At 34.3% G+C, this 24657-nt stretch overlaps 1 protein-coding gene across 2 annotated transcripts in view; it reads right to left on the bottom strand.

The window, feature by feature from the left end:
- Positions 1-1426: 1426 nt before the first annotated feature.
- Positions 1427-24657, bottom strand: part of SYCP1 (synaptonemal complex protein 1) — a 126675-nt gene continuing 103444 nt past the window's right edge. For both annotated transcript variants that reach the window (XM_063106387.1, XM_063106388.1), the window contains 3 exons: positions 10317-10457; positions 1665-1751; positions 1427-1564 (listed from right to left, as the gene is read on the bottom strand). In XM_063106387.1, the coding sequence (XP_062962457.1) occupies positions 1427-1564; positions 1665-1751; positions 10317-10457 (366 nt within the window). The remainder of the gene's footprint in view (positions 1565-1664; positions 1752-10316; positions 10458-24657) is intronic.

Below are 24657 nucleotides of genomic sequence, written 5' to 3'. Positions count from 1 at the left end.
ACATGTGCAAAACTACATCATTCAAGTCAAAAATATTTGTTATTCTTGGCCCATTCTCTTTCTCTCATATTCCATCTAGTCTTCAAAATAGATCCAAAAGTTGACCACTTTACTCCTCTATTGCTCTCACCTTTGTTCAAGCCACTACCATCTCATATATATATTACTAAAACAACCTCCTGTTTTCTCTTTTAGCCCTTTGCCTCCCTTTCAATCTCTTCTCAATATAGCAGCCAGAAAGGTCCTGAAGTTCAGATCATGGCTCTTCTTTGCTCAAAATCATCAACTCACTTCACATCTTATTCAGAGTAAAAGCCAAAGTTCTTACAGTGGCCTACAAGCTCTACATAATCTGTCCACCCAAACTCCCCATCCCATTAACTATAAGCTTTCTATTCCTTCTACTTCCCTTTTTACTCAGTATCTTCCAGCCACTATGGCCTCTTTGCTGCTTCCCACATACACTAGGCACACCACTGCCTCTGGGCTTTTATAATTCCTGTTCCTTCTACCAGGAATGTTCTTGCCCAGACAGCTCCAGGCTCACTTGCTATTTTCATCTGATCTTCAGTCAAATATCACTTCAGTAAGGGCTACCATCCCTAAAATTTCAACCCTCCCCAAACTCCCTAATACTCTTCCCTGTTTATTTTTATCCTTAGCAATTATCATTAACTAATATACCATACGTTTTGTTTATTTAGTTTGTTTATTGTCTATTTCCCTCACTATGCTCCAAGGAAAAGAGGTTTTATTTTTGTTTTGTTCACTGTTATATCCTGAGTATCTAGAGCTGTGCTTGACTCTTAGACACTCAATAAATATTTGCTTAATGAATGATGAAGAAATGAATTATTTCAGGAAGTCATACCAGTATAGCCTTTTTTCCTGCCACTAAAAGCCATCTTTCAATTTCATAACTTGAGAAATCAAGCAGTTTTATACTGCTTCAGAAGTATAAAACTCCACTAAAGTGCTCTCAATACTTTAAAAATGAATAATATTCTCAAAATTATAGTAATTAACAGTTCAGATGACCTCACAGAATCAATGACAAGCATTTATTGCATCCAAAATATTTTATTAGTAAAGAATAAAGAACAAGCCTCAATAATGCATTCCTAGCATTCAAAGGCTAATCTTATAAATTTGAAAACTTAGTAAAAACAACTTGCATAAATACAAGAAAAGATAACAAAATATTATCATCTAATTATCTAAACATAATGACAAGTTTTCAGATTATATGTAGTTATTTCACATTCAGGGCAAAAATATAAAATTATAAATAAACACAAATTATTTATGTAAATATTTTTAAAAGTCTCAATTCCCAGATAAAGTTTGGTTGTTTGGAAAATAAGAATAAAACATTAACCATAAATTTAATGCTATGAGGCTCTTTAATCACACTGATTTTCCAAAATTAAATGAATAGCTTTTCTGCTTCCTTTAGTTTTTTTTTCCTATCCATTTTAGCAATTATAGCCCAGTGGTCCTCCTGTATGTTTCTCACAGTTCCCAACTTCAGCACAGATCCAGGGGTTGTCAGAGATGAAGGAGTCTGAATACAAATAAAATAAATCATAATATGCTTAATTTTTTTAACAAAAAGAAAGTACAGCTCTTAAAATCTCCTCTCTGAAATAAAATTTAAAAGCTACCTTTTTTGGCGTTCTGACACAAAGATGAGAGGGTGGATGACTGTTCTTGCATAGTTTTTTAAATGTCTCTTCCTCTGAGACCATGCTCTTGAAGAAAAATAAAAAAATATAATGTTGGAGCTACCATCATTAATATTATACTATTAAACTTTTGTCAATATATCACATATGAGGAGAATGAAGAGGGAGGAAGAAAGGAGAAGGGATGAGGGAGGAGGAAGAAGGAAGGAGAAAGAAGAGAGAAGAAAGAAGAAAAACTGAAAAAAGAAGACAAAATAAATTAACAGCCAAAGAAGGACATAGATTTTTATTCTATTAAATATATTCCTGAAAGGTTATGTGAAATACAAGGTGTATATATAATGAGTAGCATTTTTCTACTGACTTCTATTTTAGTTTGAGAATGTTTATACTACTACTTTCTCTTCCTTCCCCCATCCTGTTTACTCAAACTCACACTTAGATCTTTTAATAAGACTTTTTAATCCTATAAAAATTATAATATTGTCTGTGATCCAGCAATTCCACTTCTGGGTATATATGCCAAAGAATTGAAAGCAGGGTTTTGAAGAGATAACTGTATACATATATTCATAGCAGCATTATTCACAATAACTAATATGTGGAAACAACATAAGTGTCCACTGACAAATGAATGGATAAACAAAATGTGATATATACACATGACATATTAGCCTTAAAAAGGAAGGAAATTCTGACATATGGTATATGCATGAACATTGAAGACATTATGCTAAGTGAAAAAGCCAGTCACAAAAGACAAATACTGTGATTCATTTATACAAGATACTTAGAATAGTCAAAATCATAAAAAAAGAAGTAAAATGGTAGTTGCCAGGGGCTGTGGGGAGAGCAGAATGGGAAGTTATTGCTTACTGGGTACAAAGTTTTGGTTTTATAAGATGGAAAGGGTTATGGAGTGGTGATGATTACATAACATTACGAATGTATTTAATAACATTGAACTGTGCAGTTAAAAACAGTTAAAATACACACACAAAACCTTTTTTAAAAAAATGGTTAAGATGGTAAATTTTATGTGCATTATACCAAAATAAAAAATTTTTTAAATTATATGTCAGTTACCAATTTATGAATACTGTAATTCTCCCAAATAATAGCAAACACTTATTTAGTACTTTCCTTATTCAGTAATTTTCATAAATACTTTCCATCCTTAAACAGTGTTTTAAACACTTTGTATATTTTAATTAGTTTTAATCCTCACGACAATTTTATAAAGTAGGTATTCTATTATCCCCATTTAACAGTTGAGGAAACTCAGGCACACAAATACTAATTAACTTGTCCGAGATTATATAGCTAGTTAGAGCTGGAGCTGGGATTCAAATCCAAATAGTGTGGCTTCAGAATTCATTCCTTAATGAATATAATACACAATTTATTCAGGTAAGCAGTCAGCTCACATTACCTTTTCATGTTCATTAAAGCCACACTTAAAAACTTCAGAGGTTTCATGGATGAGAATATTCAAGCAGACTTTTGTTAATTCTGATATTTCAACAGAGATCAGTAAATAAGTCATAGAGCTATCTTTACAGATACACTCAGAATCAGTATGCACCAACTGATGAGCTTAGAAAAATTTTGGAAATCATGTTGCAAACTTTTACTTAGTGCACAGTATTTACTTATTCATTAATGACTGCCCATGTAAAACTAATGATTAATAAATTAATCCAATTTAAGCTAACAAAACCTTATTTGTCCTTATGACTCCTTGTAGCATTCATTTTTTCATTGCTTACTGGCCATTTATATATCATCTTTGGAGAAAAATGTCTACTCAAGTCCTTTGCCCATTTTTTAATTGGGTTGTTTGTTTTGTTGTTGTTGCATTGTGGGAGTTCCTTATATATTCTAGACAATTATCCCTTGTCAGATATATGATTTGCAAATATTTCCTCCCATTCTGTAACTTGTCTTTTCATTTTTTTGATAGTGTCCTTTGACACACAACAGTTCTTTAGAAGTCCAATTTATTTTTTTCTTTTATTACCTGTGCTTTTGGTGTCATACCCACAAAGTGCCAAATCCAATGTCATGAAGATTTCTCCATTGTTTTCTTCTAGTTTTACAGTTTTAGCTCTTCAGTTTAGGTCTTTGATCCATTCTGAGTAAATTTTTTTAACTATGGTATAAGGGCCCAACTTCATTCTTTCACATGTGGATATCCAGTTTTCCCAGCACTATTTGCTGAAAAAACCGTCCTTTCCCCATTGAATGGTCTTGGCACTCTTGTCAAAAATCAATTGTCTATTCTAAATCAATGTCTCTATTCTATTCCAATGGTCTATATTTCTGTCCTTGTACCAGTACCATACTATTTTAATTACTAACTTTGTAGTAAGTTTCAAAGTTGGGAACTGTGAGTCCTCCAACTTTATTCTTATTTTTTAAGATTGTTTTAGCCATCTGGGGCTCTTTTCAATTCAATTGAATTTGAGTATTGGCTTTCCCATTTTTGCAAAAATGGCTATTGGAATTTCCGTAGAGTTTGTATTGAATCTGGAGATTGCTTTGGGTAGTACCAACATCTTAACAATGTTAAGTCTTCCTATTTATGAACACAGAATATCCTTCCATTTATTTGGGTCTTCTTTAATTCTTTCACCAATGTTTTGTAATTTCCAATGTACAAGTCTTACTTCCTTGGTTAGATTTGTTCCAAGTATTTAACTCTTTAAGATGCTGTTGTAAATAGAATTGCTTTCTTAATGTCCTTTTTGGATTGTTCATTGCTGGTGTACAGAAACATAATTGATTTTTGTGTGTGGATCTTATACCCCACAATTTTGCTGAATTCATTTATTAGTCTAGTAGCTTTCTTGTAGAGTCTTAGCAATTTTCTATGCATAGGATCATGTCATCTGCGAAGAGATTAATTTTACCTCTTCCTCTCTATCTGCATGCCTTTTATTTCTTTTTCTTTACTAATATTTTCAGTTAGAACATTCAGTACAATGTCGAATAGCAGCAGTCACAGTGGGCATCCTGTCTCATTCTTAATCTTAGGGAGAGAGCTTTCAGTCTTTGACCATTGAGTATGATGTTAGCTGGAGGTTTTCATAAATATCCTCTATCATGTTGAGATGATTTTCCCTTTATTTCTAGTTTTCTGAGAGTTTCTATCATGGATTTTGTCGAATGCCTTTTCTGCATCGAGATAATCATGTAGCTTTTTTCCTTCATTCTATTAATGTGATGTATTACATTGATTAATTTTATGTTGAACCACCCAGGCAAACCTAAAATAAATCCCACTTGATGTTGGTGAATAATCCTTTTAATATGCTATTGGATTTGACTTGCTAATATTTTCTTGAGTATTTTTACATCTAATTCAAAAGGATATGGCCTGTAATTTTCTTTTCTTGTGATGTCTTTATCTCACTTTGGTATCAGGATAATGACGGTCTCATAGAATGAGTTAGGAAATGTACCTTCTTCTATTTTTTGGAAGGGTTTAAGAAGGATTGGTGTAATTACTTAAATGTTTGGTAGAATTTATCAACAAAGCCATCTGGTCCAAGACTTTTCTTTATTGAGAGGTTTTTTATTATTAACTTTAACTCTTTACTTGCTATAGGTTTGTTGAGGTTTTCTATTTCTTCTTGAGTCAGTTTAGGGAATTTACAAGTTTCAAGGAATTCATCCATTTCTTCCAGGTCATCTAATTTGTCAACATACAATTAATTATTCATAGTATTTTCTTATAATTCATTTTATCTCTGAAAGGTCAGTAGTAATGTCTCCACTTTCATTTCTGATATTAGTTATTTGTAGTCTGTCAGCCTAGCTAAAGGTTTGCGTATTTTGTTCACCTTTTCAAAGAACCAAATTTTGGTTTCATTGATTTTCTCTATTATTTTCTATTCCCTAATTTGTTTATGTCTGGTCTAATTTTTCATACTTACTTCCTTCTGCTAGCTTTGAGTCTAGTTTGCTCTCTCTTTTAGTTCTTTATGGTATAAAGTTAGGCTACTGATTTGAGATCTTTTTTTTTTAATGTAGGATTTTATAAGTTTCTCTTTGAGCACTGTTTCTACAGTATCTAATAAGGTTTGGAATATTGCGTTTTCCTTTCATTCACCTCTACATATTTTCTAATTCCCCTTGTGATTTCTTCTTTGACCGAAGAGTCTGTAGATTTCCACAAATTTGTGAATATTCCAGTTTTTCTTCTAATATTGATTTCTAACTTCATTCTGTTGTGATATGAGAAGATACTTTGTGTGATATCTATCTTTTCAAATCTGTTGAGATTTGTTGTGTGGCCTAACATATGGTCTATCCTAAAGAAAGTCACATGTGCACCTGAGAAAAACCTGTACTCTGTTGTTGCTGGGTAGAGTGTTCTGTATATGTCTGTTAGATCTAGTAGGTTTGTGGTGTTAAAGTCCTCTATTTCCTTAGTTAGCTTCTGTCTGGTTGTCCTATCCATTATTAAAAAGGGGGTATTAAAGTATCCAATAATTATTGTAGAACTGCCTATTTCTCCCTTAAATTCCGTAAAGCTCTACTTCAATATTTTGAGGGTCTATTACTAGATGTGTCAATGTTTAAAATTGTCATACATCTTGCTATACTTACCTTCTTATTAATATATAATGTCCTTCCTGTCTCGACAGTAGTATAGCCACCTCAGCTCATTTTGGGTTACTATTTGCATGGAATACCTTTTTCCATCCTTTCAATTTCAATCAATTTATATCTTTGGATCTAAAGTGAGTGTCTCTGTCGACAACATATAGTTGGGTCATGTTTTTAAAATCTGTTCCACCAATCTGTCTTTTGGTTGTAGAGTATAATCCATTTACATTTAAATCATTATAACTATTGATATGGAGGAACTTACTTTTGCCATTTTGCTATTTGCTTTCAATATGTTTTATAAGGGTTTTTTGTTCATTTCCTCCATTACTGCCTCCTTTTTGTTTTTAGGTCATTTATTGGTACTTAAACATTCTTATTCCCTTTTCATTTCCTTTTGTGTATATAATATATAGATAATTTTGTTGCAGTTATCATGGGGAGTACATTTAACATCCTAATGTCATAAAAATCTCATTTCAATTTATACCAACTTAACTTCAAAAACTCTGCTCCTACACAGATCCATATTCCCTTCCTATTACTGATGTTATAAGTTACTTCTTTATACATTGTGTGCCCAGTAACATAGATTAACTATTTTTATGCATTTGTCTCTAAAATCATGTAGAAAATAAAAAGTGAAGTTATAAACTGAAATTATAATAACATCAGCTGTAATAAATTGTCTATGTATTTACCTTTGCCAGAAATCTTTATTTATTCATACAGCTTTGAGTTACTGTCTAATATACTGTCATTACATTTTTTTTCTTGATTTCACAATGTTTTCTTGATCATTCCATTTCAATCTGAAGGACTGCATTTAGCATTTCTTGAAGAGCAGGTCTAGTGGTAACAGATTCCTTCAGCTTCTGTTTATCTGGGAATATCTTAATTTCTACTTCATTTCTGAAGAAAGGTTTTGTTGGATATAGAATTCTCAGTTGATAGTTTTGTTCTTTCAGCACTTTGGACATATAAATCCACTGCCTTCTGGAATCCAAGGTTTACAATGAGAAATCATTGTAAGATAAATTATATGGAATAAGTTGCTTTTATCTTGCTGTTTTCAAGATTCTTTTTCTTTCAACAGTTTGATTATAAGTCTTGATGTGGATATATATGAGTTTATCCTACTTAGGATTTGCTGAGCTTTTTGGATTTGAAGATTCATGTCTTTCATCAGAATTTGGGAAGTTTCAGCCATTTATTTCTTCAAATACTTTTTCTGCCCATTTCTTTCTCTCATCTCCTTTTGGAACTCCCATAATACACATATTGGTCCACTTGACAGTGTGCTACAAGTCTCTGAAGCTCTGTTCACTTTTCTTTATTCTTTTATCTTTCCCTTCCTCAGACTCAATAATTTCAGTTGTCTATCATCAAGTTCACCAATTCTTTCTTCTGCTTCTCAAATCTGCTTTTCAATCCCTCTAGTGGACTTATTTCCATTATTGTACTTTTCAGCTCCAGATATTTTTTCTGGTTCTTTTCATAATTTCTATCTCTTTATCAATATTTTCATTTTATTCATACATAGTTTTCTGGTCATTGTCCATGTCTTCCTTTTGTTCTTTGAGCTACTTTATGATAATTGTTTTAAACTGTTTGTCTAGTTAGTATACTGTCTAGGCTTCATAAGGGACAATTTCTGTTAATTTGTTTTGTTGCTTTGAATGGGCCCTAGTTTCTTGTTTCTTTGTATGCCATATGATTTTTTGTTGTTGTTAAAAAACAGATATTTGTATCTTATAATTTGATAACTCTGGAAATCAGACTTTCTCTTTTCCCAAAGGTTTGCTGTTTCTAATTTTGTTTGTTTTGCATTAAAAATATCTCTGTGCCAGGGATCAGCTTGAAGTGAAGGTCTAAGTTCTCTTTAGGTCTTTTCTTAGCCTGTGTCTTTCCCTGGGCATACACAGTGGCTTTCTAAGTCTTTTTGCCATTGTTCTTGAATGTCCTAATTATTAAATGCCTGGCTCCCTAAGAAAAAAAAAAAAAAAGCCAAACAGTTGTGGTTTGTGTAAATCCCCTAGAAGTCACTTCAGCCAGTGAGGGTTGAAACACTGAACTCTGATATCTGGAAGACAAGGTCCTTATTGCCCACCCTGGCTCTAGCAAGCTACACCAGGAACATGAGCATAGCTGTCTGCCATGGAGTTGTGGTTTGGGGGATTGGTAGCTGCTACCAGGCTTAAGACTGAAATTGACCAAAATTAACTGCAATTTACCAGCCAAGCTTTCCCCTGGAAATTAAAAACATTCAAATAAGACTCCAGTGTTCCAAAATAGTTACTTCAGAGAGTTTCTGCCAGTACAATTGCTGTCAAGTGGAGAAATGGGTTCCTGGCACTTCCTATTCCAATATCTTGCCAAAGTCATGCTCGACAATCCTTTTTTTTTTTTTTTTTTTTAACTTTTTGGTGGCTGGTCAGTAAGGGAATCTGAATCCTGACCTTGGTGATATCAACACCACACTCTAAACAAGTGAGCTAACAGGCCAGCCAACAATCCACTTTTAAATCTTAATTTTTATAACAATTTGAATATTCACCAAAATATTATTTATTTATTTATAATTTTTTTTCAGCTGGCCAGTATAGATGATGGTCACCAAAATTGAACTACATAAGCTAGGAAAATTATAAAAACAACTAATATATTCATGTATAATTATAACCAATGAAACTCATGGCAAAATGTCTTCTTATACTGGTTTACACAATTGCATGCAATTCTACAATACTGCAAGTATGTTTATTGTGCTGCAAAGTTGTACAGCTCCTTTAAAAAATGAAATACAATTATTTTGAATCATTCTGAATCTCAGATCAGCTGAAAAATGGCCCAATTCCCGCTATAAGAAAAATAGTAAGGATTACAATTCTGGAATGTTTAATTCCAAAGCCCATGCTCTTTCTATTAATACTCATATACATCTTTATATATCCGAACTGCAGTCTGAATTGGGAGTTATGATGTGATATGACTTATATAGGCCATGAAGCAGACTGTTTGTGTTTTAATTTTGGCTCCATACTTTACTAGCCATGGGATCTTGAAAAAGGTATGTGTGATTCAGTTTCCTCATCTGTAAAATGGAAATAACAACATTGTGTATACGTCTATCACATGGAATTGGTGTAAGAAATAATTGAAGTAATCTATGTAAAGTGTTTAGTATAATATCTGCTTCACAGTTTAAATCATTAAGATGTTAATTATCATCTAGAAAACAAAAGAGTACTAGAGTAGGAACTCTAAGCTAACTTGAATAATTAAGTTTTTAAGATTTCAACTATTCATTACTCCAGAACAAATGAAAATAAAGGGTCTCAAAGCAATGAAAAGTTTTTAGAATCTTATAAGTGGGAATAATGAAATAAATGTCTCTAAATGGAATTTTGTCATTAAGAATTTTTGGTGCATTGCTCTATTTAGTGAGGTAAAGTTGACCTGTTTTCAAATAAATCTATTCTCAATAAACCATTATTATGCCTTTGCAAAAGACTGGTATGTGTGAATAGGGAGTAATTAGTGATACAAAGTGATAGCGAAAATAGTTTTCTTAAAAATGCTGTCATTAAAACATTAACTCCATAATAGTTATAGAAATGTTAGAGTTCTCAACCAATACCTTGACAGAAATATCAACCAATAAGTGATGTAAAATAAAGAAACATGTATAATAAGCTCTTAATAATACAGTTGCCTGTGGCAAGATTTAAAATATTCACTGTACCTTTCTTTCATCTCATATACCACCTATGCTATATTGAGTATTTTCAAAATGCCACGTTTTCTAAAATTTAGAGGAAAATTATTTGAATGCTAATTTCTCTAAAATGTCACAAAAGCATAGGACTCTGTGTTATAGCAGAGCTCTACTGTACTTCAGTATTGCAATGGTAGGTACAGTGTACATATATTATGCACACATATCAAAATAAATAACATACAAATAACAAATAATATAAACAAATAATAAATACTGATTATTTGTAATATTTTTACCAAAAGATCAGTAGTTTCTGAACTATCTGAATTAATGTCAAATTCAAAGACCATTTTTCTCTTTTTATTATTTTCTTCATTAGGTATATTCCTTTCTCTTTGTTGGATTTTCAGTTTGGTTGGTGTCTTCACTGTATATGCCTATCCAAAAATAAAAAACAATACATTATCACATCAAATAAAACATATTTTACATAAATGATTTAATCAACTATTTCTAGGCAATTTAAGTCCTTAGCAATAAGAAATCTCTATTATTATTGGCAAGTATATGAGGCAGAAAATTTCAGATAAGAATTTAATTTTGACATTTCTGAAACCAGAAATTTTCTTTATTCACAAAACTTACAAGAGTAGGCTTTCTTTGTCTTTGCCTTCAACTTGCTAAAGAAAATAATAGAGAGAATGATACAGATGAAGAGACAGAGACAGACACTCCATCTTCAGCAATCAACAATCTTAAGAGACTTCAATATTTCTATTAATTGAGCAATATTAAGAATTTAATTGTTAATAATATAACAGAGTGAGCTTGGCTCTCTCCACAAAATCCTTTAGTGTTTTGCGAAAAAATGTTTGTTTATTTTTTCCTGGTAAAGTAATTCACATTAATCAATATTCAGTACCCCATATTATCCAATAATTTTTACTAAACAAATGGCTTTATGAAACAAATGGCTTTAACTGTAATTTTATTTTTTTATTTAAAAAAGTATTTTTAAAAAGTAAAGCCAATGACTTCAGAAAAAATGACAGAGTACGGAGCTCAAAAAATTCATTCCTCCATAAAAGCAACAAAATACCAGTAAAAAGTCAGAATCTGTTTTTTTTCAAAACTCTGGAAAATAACAAGTGGCTTGCTGCCACCTGGAGTGCATTGATTCCTACACCCTAACCCCACCCCCCCCAAAATGGTTGACCCTCTGTAAGAACAGCCAACTTTGTGGTATCTTAACTTTCACTGTTCCTATCCCCTATTCTCCAGCCCTATGTTATCCTTTAAAAATAACAGCCCACATTCTTGGTGCATTCTGGCAGCCACCAGACAGAGCAGAAGAGAAATGGAGATTTTTCAACACCTTGTTTCTGATGAATTCTCATTATTTGATCTGTCTAGTGGTTCTCTAAAATATCCCACTTATAAGACTGGCTATATTAAACTTGAGAGCTCACTCAATACAAAAATCCTTCTCCTTAGTGTGGCAGGGGGCAAGGCAGCATTTGTCAAAAACAATTACAAGCAAATGTGCTAACTTTGCAGCAGCCTGAAGCAGTGATTGACAGTAGGCAAACAAAAGATTAACCAAAACCTTAAAAAGAAAGCTAGGAAATGAGATATTCAAAGAAGCTTTGAAAAGCTCAGACATATTCCTGGAAATATAGAAGGCCATGCACAAGTATAGGGCTGTGCACAAGCAAGAAAAGACCTGAGAAGGCCCTTAGCTCTCATCACTGGCTGATCTTGAGGTTCTGTACAAGCAGGAATTGAAAGCTAAGGCAGAATGGTCAACTGCCTGGCTGAATGTTGAAGGCATGCCCTTTCAGACACATAGAGCACCTTGGCAAAGACTGGGAGATTTATTCATTCCAGGCATTTGAGGAAATTTCTGTCCAAACATTAGCTGAACACTAAGCTAACCAAGTAGAGACTTCAGTGGCACTCACAACGAAAAAATACAAACTTTACAGAATAAGTTTATAAAAGTTACTAAACAATAACAACTACAATAAGCAGAAACAATAAACCATAGGGATAGAAGAAAATCTGATTTCCAGAGGTGTCATTATATTATTTCAAATGTCTAGTTTTCAACAAAAAATTATGAGACATGCAAAGAAACAGGAAAGTACGGCCCCTCAAAAAGAGAAAATAATAGAAACTGTCCATGAGGAAACCTAGATGTTAGACTTACTAGACAAGATTTAAAGTCATGTATTTTAAATATGTTCAAAGAGCTGAAGAAAACCATGTCTAAAAAATGAAAGGAAAGCATGAAAACAATGTATAACCAAATAAAATACCGGTAAAGAGATAGAAATTATAAAAAGAACCAAACAGAAATTCTGAAACTGAAAAGTACAATAACTGAAATAAAAAATTCAGTAGAGGGGTTCAACAGCAGATTTGAGCAAGCAGAAAAAAGAATCCATGAACCCGAATATAATTTCACTGATATTAAACAGTCTGAAGAATAGGGAAAAAATGAGAAGAATGAATAGATACTTAGAAACTCATAGGATACCATCAAGCACACCAACATTCACATAATGGAAGTTACAGAATGAGAGCAAAGAGAGAAAGAGCAGAAGAAATATTTGATAAAAATAATGGCTGAAACCACCCAAATGTGATGAAAACATCAACCAACAAATCCAAGAGGCTCAACAAACTCCAAGTAGGATAAACTCTAAGGGATCCAAACTTAGGCACATTGTTATGAACTGTCAAAGGCCAAAGATTAAGAGAAACTTTAAAGCAGCAAGAGAGAAGCAACTTATCATGTACAAGGGATCCTCAATAATATTAACAGCTGATTTCTCATCAGAAACTGTGGAGTCTAGAAGGACATGGGTTGATATATTCAAAGTGCTTAAAGAAAAGAATTCTATATTAAACAATTTTATCCTTCAAAAATGGAGAAATTGATCAGGAAGAGGCAAGATACACAAACAGAAGGAGACATTATTTGTCTCCCCCACATGGACAGAGAATACATCAAATGCCCAGCTACACATGGACAAGAAAAATGAAATAAGGAAGAAGAAAAACATTGAGGAAGTAGCAGAGACTTTGGTGAATGCAGAGACTCAGGATGGCCACAAAGAGAATGGAAAAATTCTCCTTGAACAACACCACCTTATCCCCCACTCCAGACTGGTGGAGAGTGAAGGAGTTTCTGACCACAGGAAGGAGAGCAGACCTGCAACCCAAGCCACAGGGGAATGTGTGCCACCCCTGTGGCCATCCACTCAGTGTCAGGAATTGCTGCAGGAATGAGTGGCCATTTTGGTTGGAGATGGGACGACCCCCCTGCAACGTCCTAGAATGCAGAGCTGAACTTGCACTAGAATCAGCCCTTGGTTTTGACCCTGTAAGACAGTTCTATAATTCTCAACTAACAGACCCCATAGAGCAGGAAACCCTTTAAATGACTGAAAAGGAATTCCAAGCAACAATCTTAATGAAACTAATGAGATACAAGAAGATTCAGTTAGACAACACAATAAAATGAGAAAAACTATCCAGGATATGAAGGAGGAAATTTACAAAGAGATTACTACTTTAAAAAAGAATGTAGCAGAACTCTTGGAACCGAAGGATTCACTCAACAAAATAAAAAACAGCACTGAAAGCTTACACAACAGACTAGGGCAAACAGATGAAAAAATTTCTGATCTGGAAGACAGACTTTTTGAAATAACCCAGGTGGACAAAAAAAAAAAAAGAAAAGAAAAAAAGAAGAATTTTTAAAAATAAAGAAAATCTAAGATAGCTAGCAGAAAACCTTTGATTTTATTTACTTATACAATGGTCCATATATTTATTCTTTAAAAAGTTATCAATAAAAAATTTAATATTAAAATGCTTTTACAAAGAGTTTGCTGGTCATAAAACCTTTGTGAGGTTTTTGTTTGTTTTGTTTTGTTTGTAGTGTTTACATTGAAAAAAACATACAACCATCCTCTTAGTTTGCACATTTACAAGAATCGTGCTTTCACCATGTTTAATTAGTTAGAGAGACAGGGGCAATGCCACCCACTCACACACAGAAAGGAAAACATGGAGGGAAAAGAAAAAATGGAGAGGAAAACCAAGAAGAAGATAAAAGAGAAACGTCAGCAAAGGGCAAAGAGCAGAGTCCTCTGCTGCTCATGCTCATGCTCCCAGGCATTTGGGGTTGGAACAGCCTTAATTCTGTGCTGGTGTGACCATCCTGCACTTGCCTCTGTGCCATGTGGCTGTCTTCACTGATGTCTTCTGATTCCGAAGCCACAAGAAGACCTCGGCTAGCCTGCTCCCCAGACAGCTCCCTGGGATGCACTATTGCACTCATGCTGAGACCAAGGGTGGACTCAAGGCTGAGAATGGGACAATGGGGTGCAGGGGAGTCTCCACCACAAAACAGCACCCTCCTGTCCTTGAGTTTCCTGGGGAGCCACAAGGAGTGGTCCTTCAGAGAAGTTGGGCCACAGGTGAGAGTAATAAGTTCCCAAGGCTGGGATCCTGATTGGCCAGAGCACAGAAAGGCCCAGGGATGGGATGCGGAGCACCCACCAACATCCCTGCTTCCCAGGGACCTGGGGCCATGGGTCATACACAGCTCATCCTAGGAGTAGTGGCTAACTTGGAGGATTTCCTGACAGTCCCTGGGAGCCTGGCATGGTGAGATGTGGGGGCATGTGGTCCCCAACACACTTCTGAGAATGAGGGGTGTCAGGAACAGGTCTGGCCTGCTTCTCCTGACTATGGAAGAAGGGATGCGGTGTCAAATGCTCTTTGGTGACTGGGCAAAGAGAGCTAGCAGAAAATCTTAAGTGCACAACCACCCAAATCATAGGTATTCCAGAAGGGTAGGAGATAGAAAATGGCATTGGAAACATATTCAATGAAATAATAGCAAAAAACATCCCAGGTATAGGGAGAGACACAAACCTTCATATCCAGGAGATCAAAGATCCCCAAACAGATTCAATTCAACAAGGTCCTCTCCAAGACACATTATAGTCAAATAGACAAAACTCAAAGACAGAGAATCCTAAAAACAGCAAGAGAATAGCATCAAGTCAACTGTAAAGGAGTCCCCATCAGACTAACAGCAGTCTTCTCAGCAAAAACCCTACAGGCCAGAAGAGAATGGGATGATATATTCAAAATGCTAAAAGAAAAAACTGCCATCCATGAATACTATATCCAGCAAGACTATCATTCAGAAAGGAAGGAGAAATAGTGCATTTCCCAAACTAAAAAAAAAATTGTTGGAGTTCACCACCACACAACCAGCCCTACAAGAAACACTTAAAGGAGTCCTGCATCTATAATCCAAAAACCAATAATCACTACAATAAATAGAAAAGAAAGAACAAAACCCACTGGTAGAACAAAAACACAAATGAGAAAGAGAAAGAAACAATACCTCACCACCTCAAGAAACCAAAAACACCAAAGACAAACAATAAATGGAGAAAAAATAATTAAAGACATTTAAATCATTCAAACAAAAATTGATAACATGCCAGGAGTAAGACAATCCCTTTCAATAAAGACCCTAAATGTAAATGGATTAAACTCCCCACTCAAAAGACACACACTGATTGGATTAAAAAGCTAGACCCACCTATATGCTATGAGACACTCAACAAACCTGTAAAGACACACACAGAATAACAGTGAAGGGAGGGAGAAAGATATACCGTGCAAATGGAAACCAAAAATGAGCAGGAGTAGCTATTCTTATATTAGATAAAATACGCTTTAAACCTAAAACCATAAAAAGATACAAAGAAGGCCATTATATAATGACAAAGGAATCTATTCAGCAAGAAGATATAATAATCATAAACATATTTGTAACCAACACCAGAGCACACAGATATATGAAGCAAACTTTATTTCCCTATAGACTCCAATACCATAATAGTTGGGGAACTGAACACCCCTCTTGTCAGCATTGAACAGATCATCTAGGAAACAAATCAACAGAGAAACACAAGATTTAAACTACACTTTAGACCAACTGGACATGGCAGATATCTACAGAACATTTCATCCAACTACAGACTATCATTCTTCTCATCAGCACATGGAACATTCTCCAGGACAGACCATATGTTAGGTCACAAATCAAGTCACAACAAATTTTTTTAAATTTAAATTATTTCAACTATCTTTTTAGACCACACTGGACTAAAACTAGAAATCAGTAACAAGAAAAACTGTGGAAACTATACAAATACATAGAAATTAAACAACATGCTCCTGAGCAAACAATGGGCCCAAGAAAAAATTAAACAGGAAATCAAAAAATTTCTGAAAACTAAAGAAAATAAAAACACATCATACCAAAGCCTGTGGGATACTGCAAAAGTAGTAAGAGGGAAGTTTATTGCAATAAACTCTTACACCAAAAGTGTAGAAACATTTCAAATAAACAATCTAATGCTTCACCACAGACATACACACAAAAAAAAAGTAAACAGAGAAACAAGAGCAATCCAATCCCAAAATTAGTAGACAGAAAGAAATCATTAAGATCAAAGCAGAACTAAATGAAATAGAGACCCAAAGAAGACACAAAGGATCAATGAAACAAAAAGTTGGTTTTCTGAGAAGATAATTAAAATAGACAAATCATTAGGTAGGTTAACTAAAAACAAAAGAATGGGAAGACCCAAATAACAAAAATCAGAAATGAAAAAGAAGACATTACAACCAAGGCCGCAGACATAGAAAGAATAATTAGAGACTATTACAAACAACTATATGCTAACAATTTTTAAAACTTGAAGGAAATGGATAAACTTTTGGTCATATACAAACTACCAAGATCGAACAAATAAGAAACAGAAAAACTGAACACACCAATACCAAGCAACAAGATTGAAGCAGTAATCAGCAGTCTCCCAACAAGGAAAAGCCCAGTACCAGATAGCTTTACTGCTGAATTCTATCAAACCTTTAAAGAGGACATAATACCAATTCTCTTCAAACTATTCCAAAATATTGAAACACAGGCCATTCTCCCAAACTCATTCTGTGAGGCCAGAATAACCTTGATACCAAAACCAATAAAGATGCAACAAAGAAAGAAAACTATAGGTCAATGTCTTTGATGAACATAGATGCAAAAATCTTCAAAAAAATATTAACAAACACATAAATACAGCAACAGATCAAAAAAATTTTACACCATGACAAAGTGGGATTTATCCCAGGGATGCAAGGATGGTTCACCGTATGCAAGTCAATAAATGTGATACAACATATCAACAAATTCAAGTACAAAAACCATACAATTATCCCAACTCATGCAGAAAAAGCACCTGACAAAATTCAATATCCTTCATGATAAAAACTCTCAGCGAATTAAGTATAGAAGGAAAGTATCTCAATACAATAGGCCATATATAAACTCACCACCAACATAATCCTGAATGATGTTGAAAAATGACATTGAAAAGCTTTCAGCTTTTCCCTTAGGAACAGGATTGAGACAAGGATGCCCTCTCTCACCACTCCTACTTAACACAGCATTGGAAGTACTAGCTGGAGGAATCAGGCGAGAGAAAGAAACAAAGGGCATCCAGATTGGAAAAGATGAAGCCAAACTGTCCCTGTTGCAGATGACATGATCCTATACATAGAAAAACCTAAAGAGTCTACCAAAAACTAAATTCAGTAAAGTTGCACGAAACAAAATCAACACAAAAATCAGTAGCATTTTTATACTCCAACAATGAACTAGCAGAAAAATCAAGAAAGCAAGCCCATTTACAATAGACACCAGAAAATAAAATACCTAGGAATAAATTTAACCAAGGGGAGAAAGATCTCTACAATGAGAACTACAAATCACTGCTAATAGAAATTAAAGAGAACACAAAAAGGTGGAAAGACCTTCCATGCTCTTGGATTGAAAGAATCAATGTTGTGAAAATGTCCAAACTACACAAAGTGATCTACAGATTCAGTGCAATCCCTAGCAAAATACCAATGACATTCTTCACAGAAATAGAAAAAACAATCCTAACATTCATACAGAACAACAAAAGACCCCAAATACCCAAAGCAATTCTGAGCAAAAAATTAAATAAAGCCAGAGGCACAACACTGCCTGACTTCAAATTCTACTACAAAGCTATAGTAAGCAAAATAGCATGGTACTGGCATAAAATCAGACACTCAGACCAACAGAACAGAACAGAAAACCCAGAAATCAAGCTATATACTTAAAGCCAAGTGATCTTTGAAAAAAGCACCAAGTACATACATTGGGGAAAAGACTGCCTATTTAATAAATGGAGCTGGGAAAACTGGACATCCATATGTAGAAGAATGAAACTAATCCTGTATCTCTCACCATATACCAAAAGCAACTCAAAATGGACTAAAGACTTAGATATAAGACCAGAAACTATAAAACTCCTTGAGGAAAACATAGGGGAAAAACTTGAGGCAGTAGGACTTGGCAAGGACTTTATGAATAAGATGCCAAAAGCATAGGCAACAACAACAAAAAATAAACAAATGGAATTATATCAAACTAAAAAGCTTCTACACAGCAAAAGGAACAATTAACAGAGTGAAAAGACAACCTACAGAGTGGGAGAAAATATTTGTAAACTCTGCATCCAACAAAGGATTAATATCTAGAATATACAAGAAACTCAACAGGAAAAAAACAAGTAACCTGAGTAAAAACTGGGCAAAGGAGCTGAATAGGCATTTCTCAAAGGAAGATATGTAAATGGCTGATAGTAACATCACTAAGCAACAGGAAACTGCAAATCAAAACCACATTGGTATAGAATCTCACCCCAGTTAGACTGGCTATTATCAAAAAGACAGAGAATAACGAATACTGACATGGATGTTGAGAAAGTAGAACCCTCCTACAGTGTTAGTGACTCTGTAAATTAGTGCAGCCATTATGGAAAACAGTATAGAGGTTTCTCAAACAACTACAGGTAGAGCCACCATACAATCCAGCAATCCCATTGCTGGGTATACACTCAAAGGAATGGAAATCATTATGTCAAAAGGATACGTGCACTCCCATGTTTATTGCAGCTCTGTTTCCAATAGCCAAGAGTTGGAGCCAACCTAAATGTCCATTGACAAATGGTTGGATAAGGAAAACGTGATATATATTCTCAATGGAATACCACTCTGCCATTGAAAAGAATGCAGTTCTGACATTTGCAGCAAAATGAATGAACTTAGAAAAAATTCAGTTAAATGAAATAAGCCAGACACAGAAAGAAAAATGCTGCATGTCCTTACTCATAAGTGGGATCTAAAAAAAGAAAACCAAAGAAATTTTTAAAGGGAAAGATACAACAATCACAATAATTCACTGAACTTTCAAAAGGAGAGAACAGAACTGAGGCTAGCTACTAGAGGTGGGAAAGGGGGAGGGCGAAGTAGAGCATTAGTTTGCTTAGCCACTGTAATGTTTTTTAGGATATGAATTTTCAGCTCAGTGTTTCTCATTCTTGGGAAATTCATTCATATATTTCTTGATTATATATTGACCCTGTTCTATGTTTCATACACCACACTGGGAGTCAGAGACAAAATAATGAGTGAGACAAAAAACTCACCTACATAAAGTATACATTTCTGGGTTGGTGGTGAGAGGGAAGGAGACATACAATTAAAATAAATAGGCAAATACATAAGCTAATTTTAAACTGGGATTGAGTACAGCAAATGAAATAAATAAGATATGGTATGGCAGAAAATGAAAGAGCAGAGAGAGACTAATCTCCTTTGTCACCCTCCTGTTAAAGTCACCAGAACCACTCCCATTATTCTAAGAATGGACCGATCCATTCATGGGAGTACAGTCCTCACAATCCAATCACCTCTTCAAGGCTCCACCTCTCAATTACTATAATAGTATTTCCCACCCTTAACAGTTTCAGTGGGGATTAAGCTTCAATGACTTTGGGGGGCCATTCAATCCACTGAAGGGGATTACCAAGAAATCAGTAAAGGGCCACAAAAAAACAATTATATTGTGAAATGTTGAATATACTAATTAATCTGATTTTAGCATCACTTAGTGCACACAGGTATTGATATTCAATGCTGTAACCCACAGATATGTACAATCAATTATGTTTAAATAAAATTTTGTAAATTAATATTTTTTAAATGGAGAAATTAAGAGATTCCTAGGTAAACAAAAACTAAGAGTACTTACCACTATAGACCTTCCCTACAAGAAAAACTAAAGGGAGTCCTTCAGTGTGAAATGTAAGGATGCTAGACTTGAATCCACATGGAGAAATAAAGAACACTGATAGAGATAACCACATAAGTAACTATAAAAGATAGTATAAACGTGTTGTTTGTTTGTAACTCTTTTTTCTTCCTACCTGATTTAAAACACAAACACATAAAGCAATAATTATAATATTGTGTCAGGCTTACAGTGTAAAATATGGGATTTACGTGACAATGACAGCACAAAAAGAGGGGAAGGTAATGAAGCTATATTGGAGCAAAGTTTTTATATAGTCTTAAAATTACTTTAGTGGTAATTCAAACTAGATCATTTTCATTTAAGGTGTTTATTGTAATCCTCAAGAGAATCACTAAGAATATAACTTTAAATATGTAGGAAAAAACCCAAAAGAATTAAAATGTCATACTAGAAAGTATCTACTTAAAAGAAGGAAGTAATGGAGAGATACAGGAACAAAAAGACATAAGACACATAGAAAACAAATAACAAAATGGTAGAAGTAAATTCTACCTTATCAGTAATTACATTAAATGTAAATGGATTAAGGACTCCAAACAAAAATCAGAGACTGGCAGAAGAAATGATGGAAAAAAGCATGATACTACTACATGTTGTCCACAAAAGGCACACTTTGGGTTCAACACCACAAAGAGGTTGAAAGTAAAAGGTTGTGAAAAAACATACCATACAAACAGTAAGCAAAAGAGACCTGAAGTGGCTACACTGATATCAGACAAAATAGACATTAAAACAAAAATTGAGACAAAGAAGGATTTTCAATAAGAGTAAAAGGGTCAATTCATCAAAAAATATATAACAGTTATAAACACATATGTACCTAAGAGTATAGCCCTACAATACATGTACCAAAAATTGTGAAAAACAGACAACTCAACAATAATTGTCGGGAAACTTCAATAACCCACTTTTAATGAGTAAAACAACTAAACAGAAGATAAGCAAGGAAACAGAATACTTTAACAAAACTATAAACCAACCAAATTAATACTTAGGAAACTCACAAATATATGATTACAACACACTCCTAAATAACCAATGGGTCAAAGAATATATCAAAGGAAATTAGAAAGTACTTTGAGATGTGTGGAAATGAAAACACAACATACCAAAACTTATGAGATGCAGTGAAATCAGTGCTTAGAGGGAAATTTATAGCTGTTAACGCCTCCATTAAAAATTAAGATCAAGGATAGGGAGACATGACATTGAAATGCAATTTGGAAACCTGGATTTGATCTTTGAACAGAAAAAGGACATAAATGGAAAAACTGTGAAATCTAAATAAGGTCTGAAGTTTAGTTAATAGTAATGTGCTAATGCAAGTTCCTCAGTTTTGACAAATGTATGATTATGTAAAATGTTAACAATAGGGGAAACTATTGAGGAATATACAGGAATTCTATGTACTACATTTGCAACTTTTCTATAAATACACAATTTATTGCAAAATAAAAAGCTTATTTTTAAAAGTAAGGTTACCACACCCACCAGGATGGCTAAAATAAAAAAGATGGAAAATACCACATGGTAGTAAGCATGTGGAGCAAGTAGAACTCACATTCACTGCTAACTATAATGTAAATTGGTACAATCACTAAAACACACAAAGACACACACACACATACACACACACACACACACAAATGGCAGTATCTACTAAAATGGAACATATGCATAAACTTATAATACAGCAATTTCACTCCTAGGTAAATATCCAAACAAAATGCACACATTCAGGTACTGGAATTTTTACAGTACTGTTCATAACAGCCCAATATGGAACCTACTCAAATATCCATTAACAATAAAATTGATCAATAAACTGTGGTAAGTCACTAAATAGAATATTATACAGAAATAACAACAGTCTACAACTTCAAGAAACAATAGGAGAAATCCCACAAACATAATATTAAACAAAAGAAGTCCAGATGATTTTACTTGTAGAAAGGCAAAAATAGGTACAACTAATATTAGAAGCTGAGACAGTAATTGGCTTTGGAGGAGGGATTTAGTGACTGGGAGGGGGAACAAGAAGCTCTTCTGAGATGATAGTAATATTCCGTGCTTTAATCTGGGTGCTGATTATAAAGTTACATCTGGTTTGTGAAAATTCAGGTCGAATACTTAAGATCTGTTCATTTTTCTTACAAATATTCAATAAAAAGTTTTTTTAAGTACAGTCATTATTTAGTAGAGATCATTTCATATTTTGAAGCATATGATAGTAAATACAACTGAATAATCTTACATAAAAGCCTCTCTAAGTTTATAGTTCACTAATTTTCACTGATTTTCATAATTTTTACAAGGGGTAAAATACTATGTATATATATATCAGAATGTGAGTGGGACTCTTTCTTTTGCTTTGGAATTGTCAACTGGGACACAAAGCCAGGGGGCAAGTGATAGTAAACCATATTCTAAAGAGAGCAACCTATGACTGAAGCCAGATCCCTCTCTAGGGCTTATTTTAAAAAATGGTAGAACAGGCCCTATAACCAACAGACACCTCTCTCCTTCTCAGTTTTTGTAAGGAAACTTGGAAGGGGGAAAGCATGAAATTCAGCTTAGAGGGGTGGAGACAGGTTAAGATACTTTTCTCCTGAACTCCCAAGTGAGGCAGGAGCTCCAAAAATGTCCTTATAAAGACTACGGGTACCTTCAAGAAGGGGAAACTGGTATCTCATTCTCTATTTGGATATAAACCTAGGCAGCAAATTTGTTTATCTACCTTTGTGTCTAGCTGAGCAAAGTAGAAGGAAAGTAAAGAGTAATAAATGGCAGAGAGGAAAGAGGGGTCCGAAGTAAAGCATTCTACACTGCTATTCTGCATGACAAGATTGTATGAGTTCCCCATGGATTAAATGGATATGTATGTGGAAGATAGCTAGAATTGAGCCACCTTGCTAGTGGCACCTGATCCAAGATGACTGCTAAGTAAAGAACTCCAGCAGCAAGATCATGTGGGGTAAACAGCAGAGGAAGGCAATTAGGATGGTACCGTAAAATGTCAAATCAAAACCAGATTTCCCACAACAGGGAATTATGCATTGGTAAAATGACCAGCAAGTTATGGAATCTGCCAAAGATGCCACTATTAAGTTGTGGACATTGATAGAAAAAAATTAAATCATATCATGCTGATAACTCCCCAAAATTAAAAGTTTCAAGAAACTAGTTTTATATACGTGTTTGTGAGATACCAGTTATACCTATACCTCATTTTATTGCTCTTCACTTTATTACACTTCACAGATATTGCATTTTTTACAAATTGAAGGTTTGTGGAAATCCAGCATCGAGCAAGTCTATCTGTACAATTTTCCCAACAGCATGTATCCCCTTTGTGTCTCTGTGTTACATTTTGGTAATTCTTGCAATATTTCAAACTTTTTCGATATCATTATATCTGTTATGGTGATGTCTGATCTTTGACGTTACTATTATAATTGTTTGAGGGCTCCACGAGCCGTGCCTATATAATTAGATGGTGACCTTAATTGATAAATGTGTGTATTCTGACTGCTCCACCTACTGGCCATTCCTCTATTACTCTTCCACTCCTCAGACCTCCCTATTCCCTGAGACACACAATGTTAAAATTAGGCCAATTAATAATCCTACAATGGCCTTTAAGTGTTCAAGTGAAAGGAAGAATTGCATGCCTCTCACTTTAAATCAAAAGCTAGAAATGATTAAGCTTAGTGAGGAAGGCATGTCATAAATCCAAGACAGGCCAAAAGCTAGACCTCTCGCACCAGTTAGCCAAGTTGTGAATGCAAAGAAAAAGTTCTTGAAGGAAATTAAAAGTGCCACTCCAGAGAACACACAAATGATAAGAAAGTGAAACAGCCTTATGGTTGACATAGAGAAAGTTGTACTGGTCTGCATAGATCAAGTCATCCACAACATTCCTTTATACCAAGCCTAATCCAGAGCAAAGCCCCAAATCTCCTCAATTCTATGAAGGCTGAGAGAGGTAAGGAAGCTACAGAAGAAAAGTTTGAAGCTAGCAGAGGTTGGTTCATAAGGTTTAAGGAAAGAAGCTGTCTCTATAACATAAAAGTTCAAGGTGAAGCAGCAAGTGCTGATGTAGAAGCTACAGCAAGTTATCCAAAAGATCTAGCTAAGATAATTGATGAAGGTGGTTACACTAAACAACATATTTTCAATGTAGATAAAATACCCTTATATTAGAAGATGCCATCTAGGACTTTCATAGCTAGAGAAGAGAAGTCAATGCCTGGCTTCAAAGCTTCCAAGGACAAGAGGACTCTCTTTTTAGGGGTTAATGCAGCTTGCGACTTTAAGTTGACGCCAGTGCTCATTTACTGTTCTGAAAATCT

This window comes from Cynocephalus volans, chromosome 8 (genome assembly GCF_027409185.1).
Source record: "Cynocephalus volans isolate mCynVol1 chromosome 8, mCynVol1.pri, whole genome shotgun sequence".
NCBI lineage: Eukaryota > Metazoa > Chordata > Mammalia > Dermoptera > Cynocephalidae > Cynocephalus > Cynocephalus volans.
Note: the sequence above shows the minus strand (reverse complement) of the source record. Positions and strands in the feature narration are given on the sequence as shown.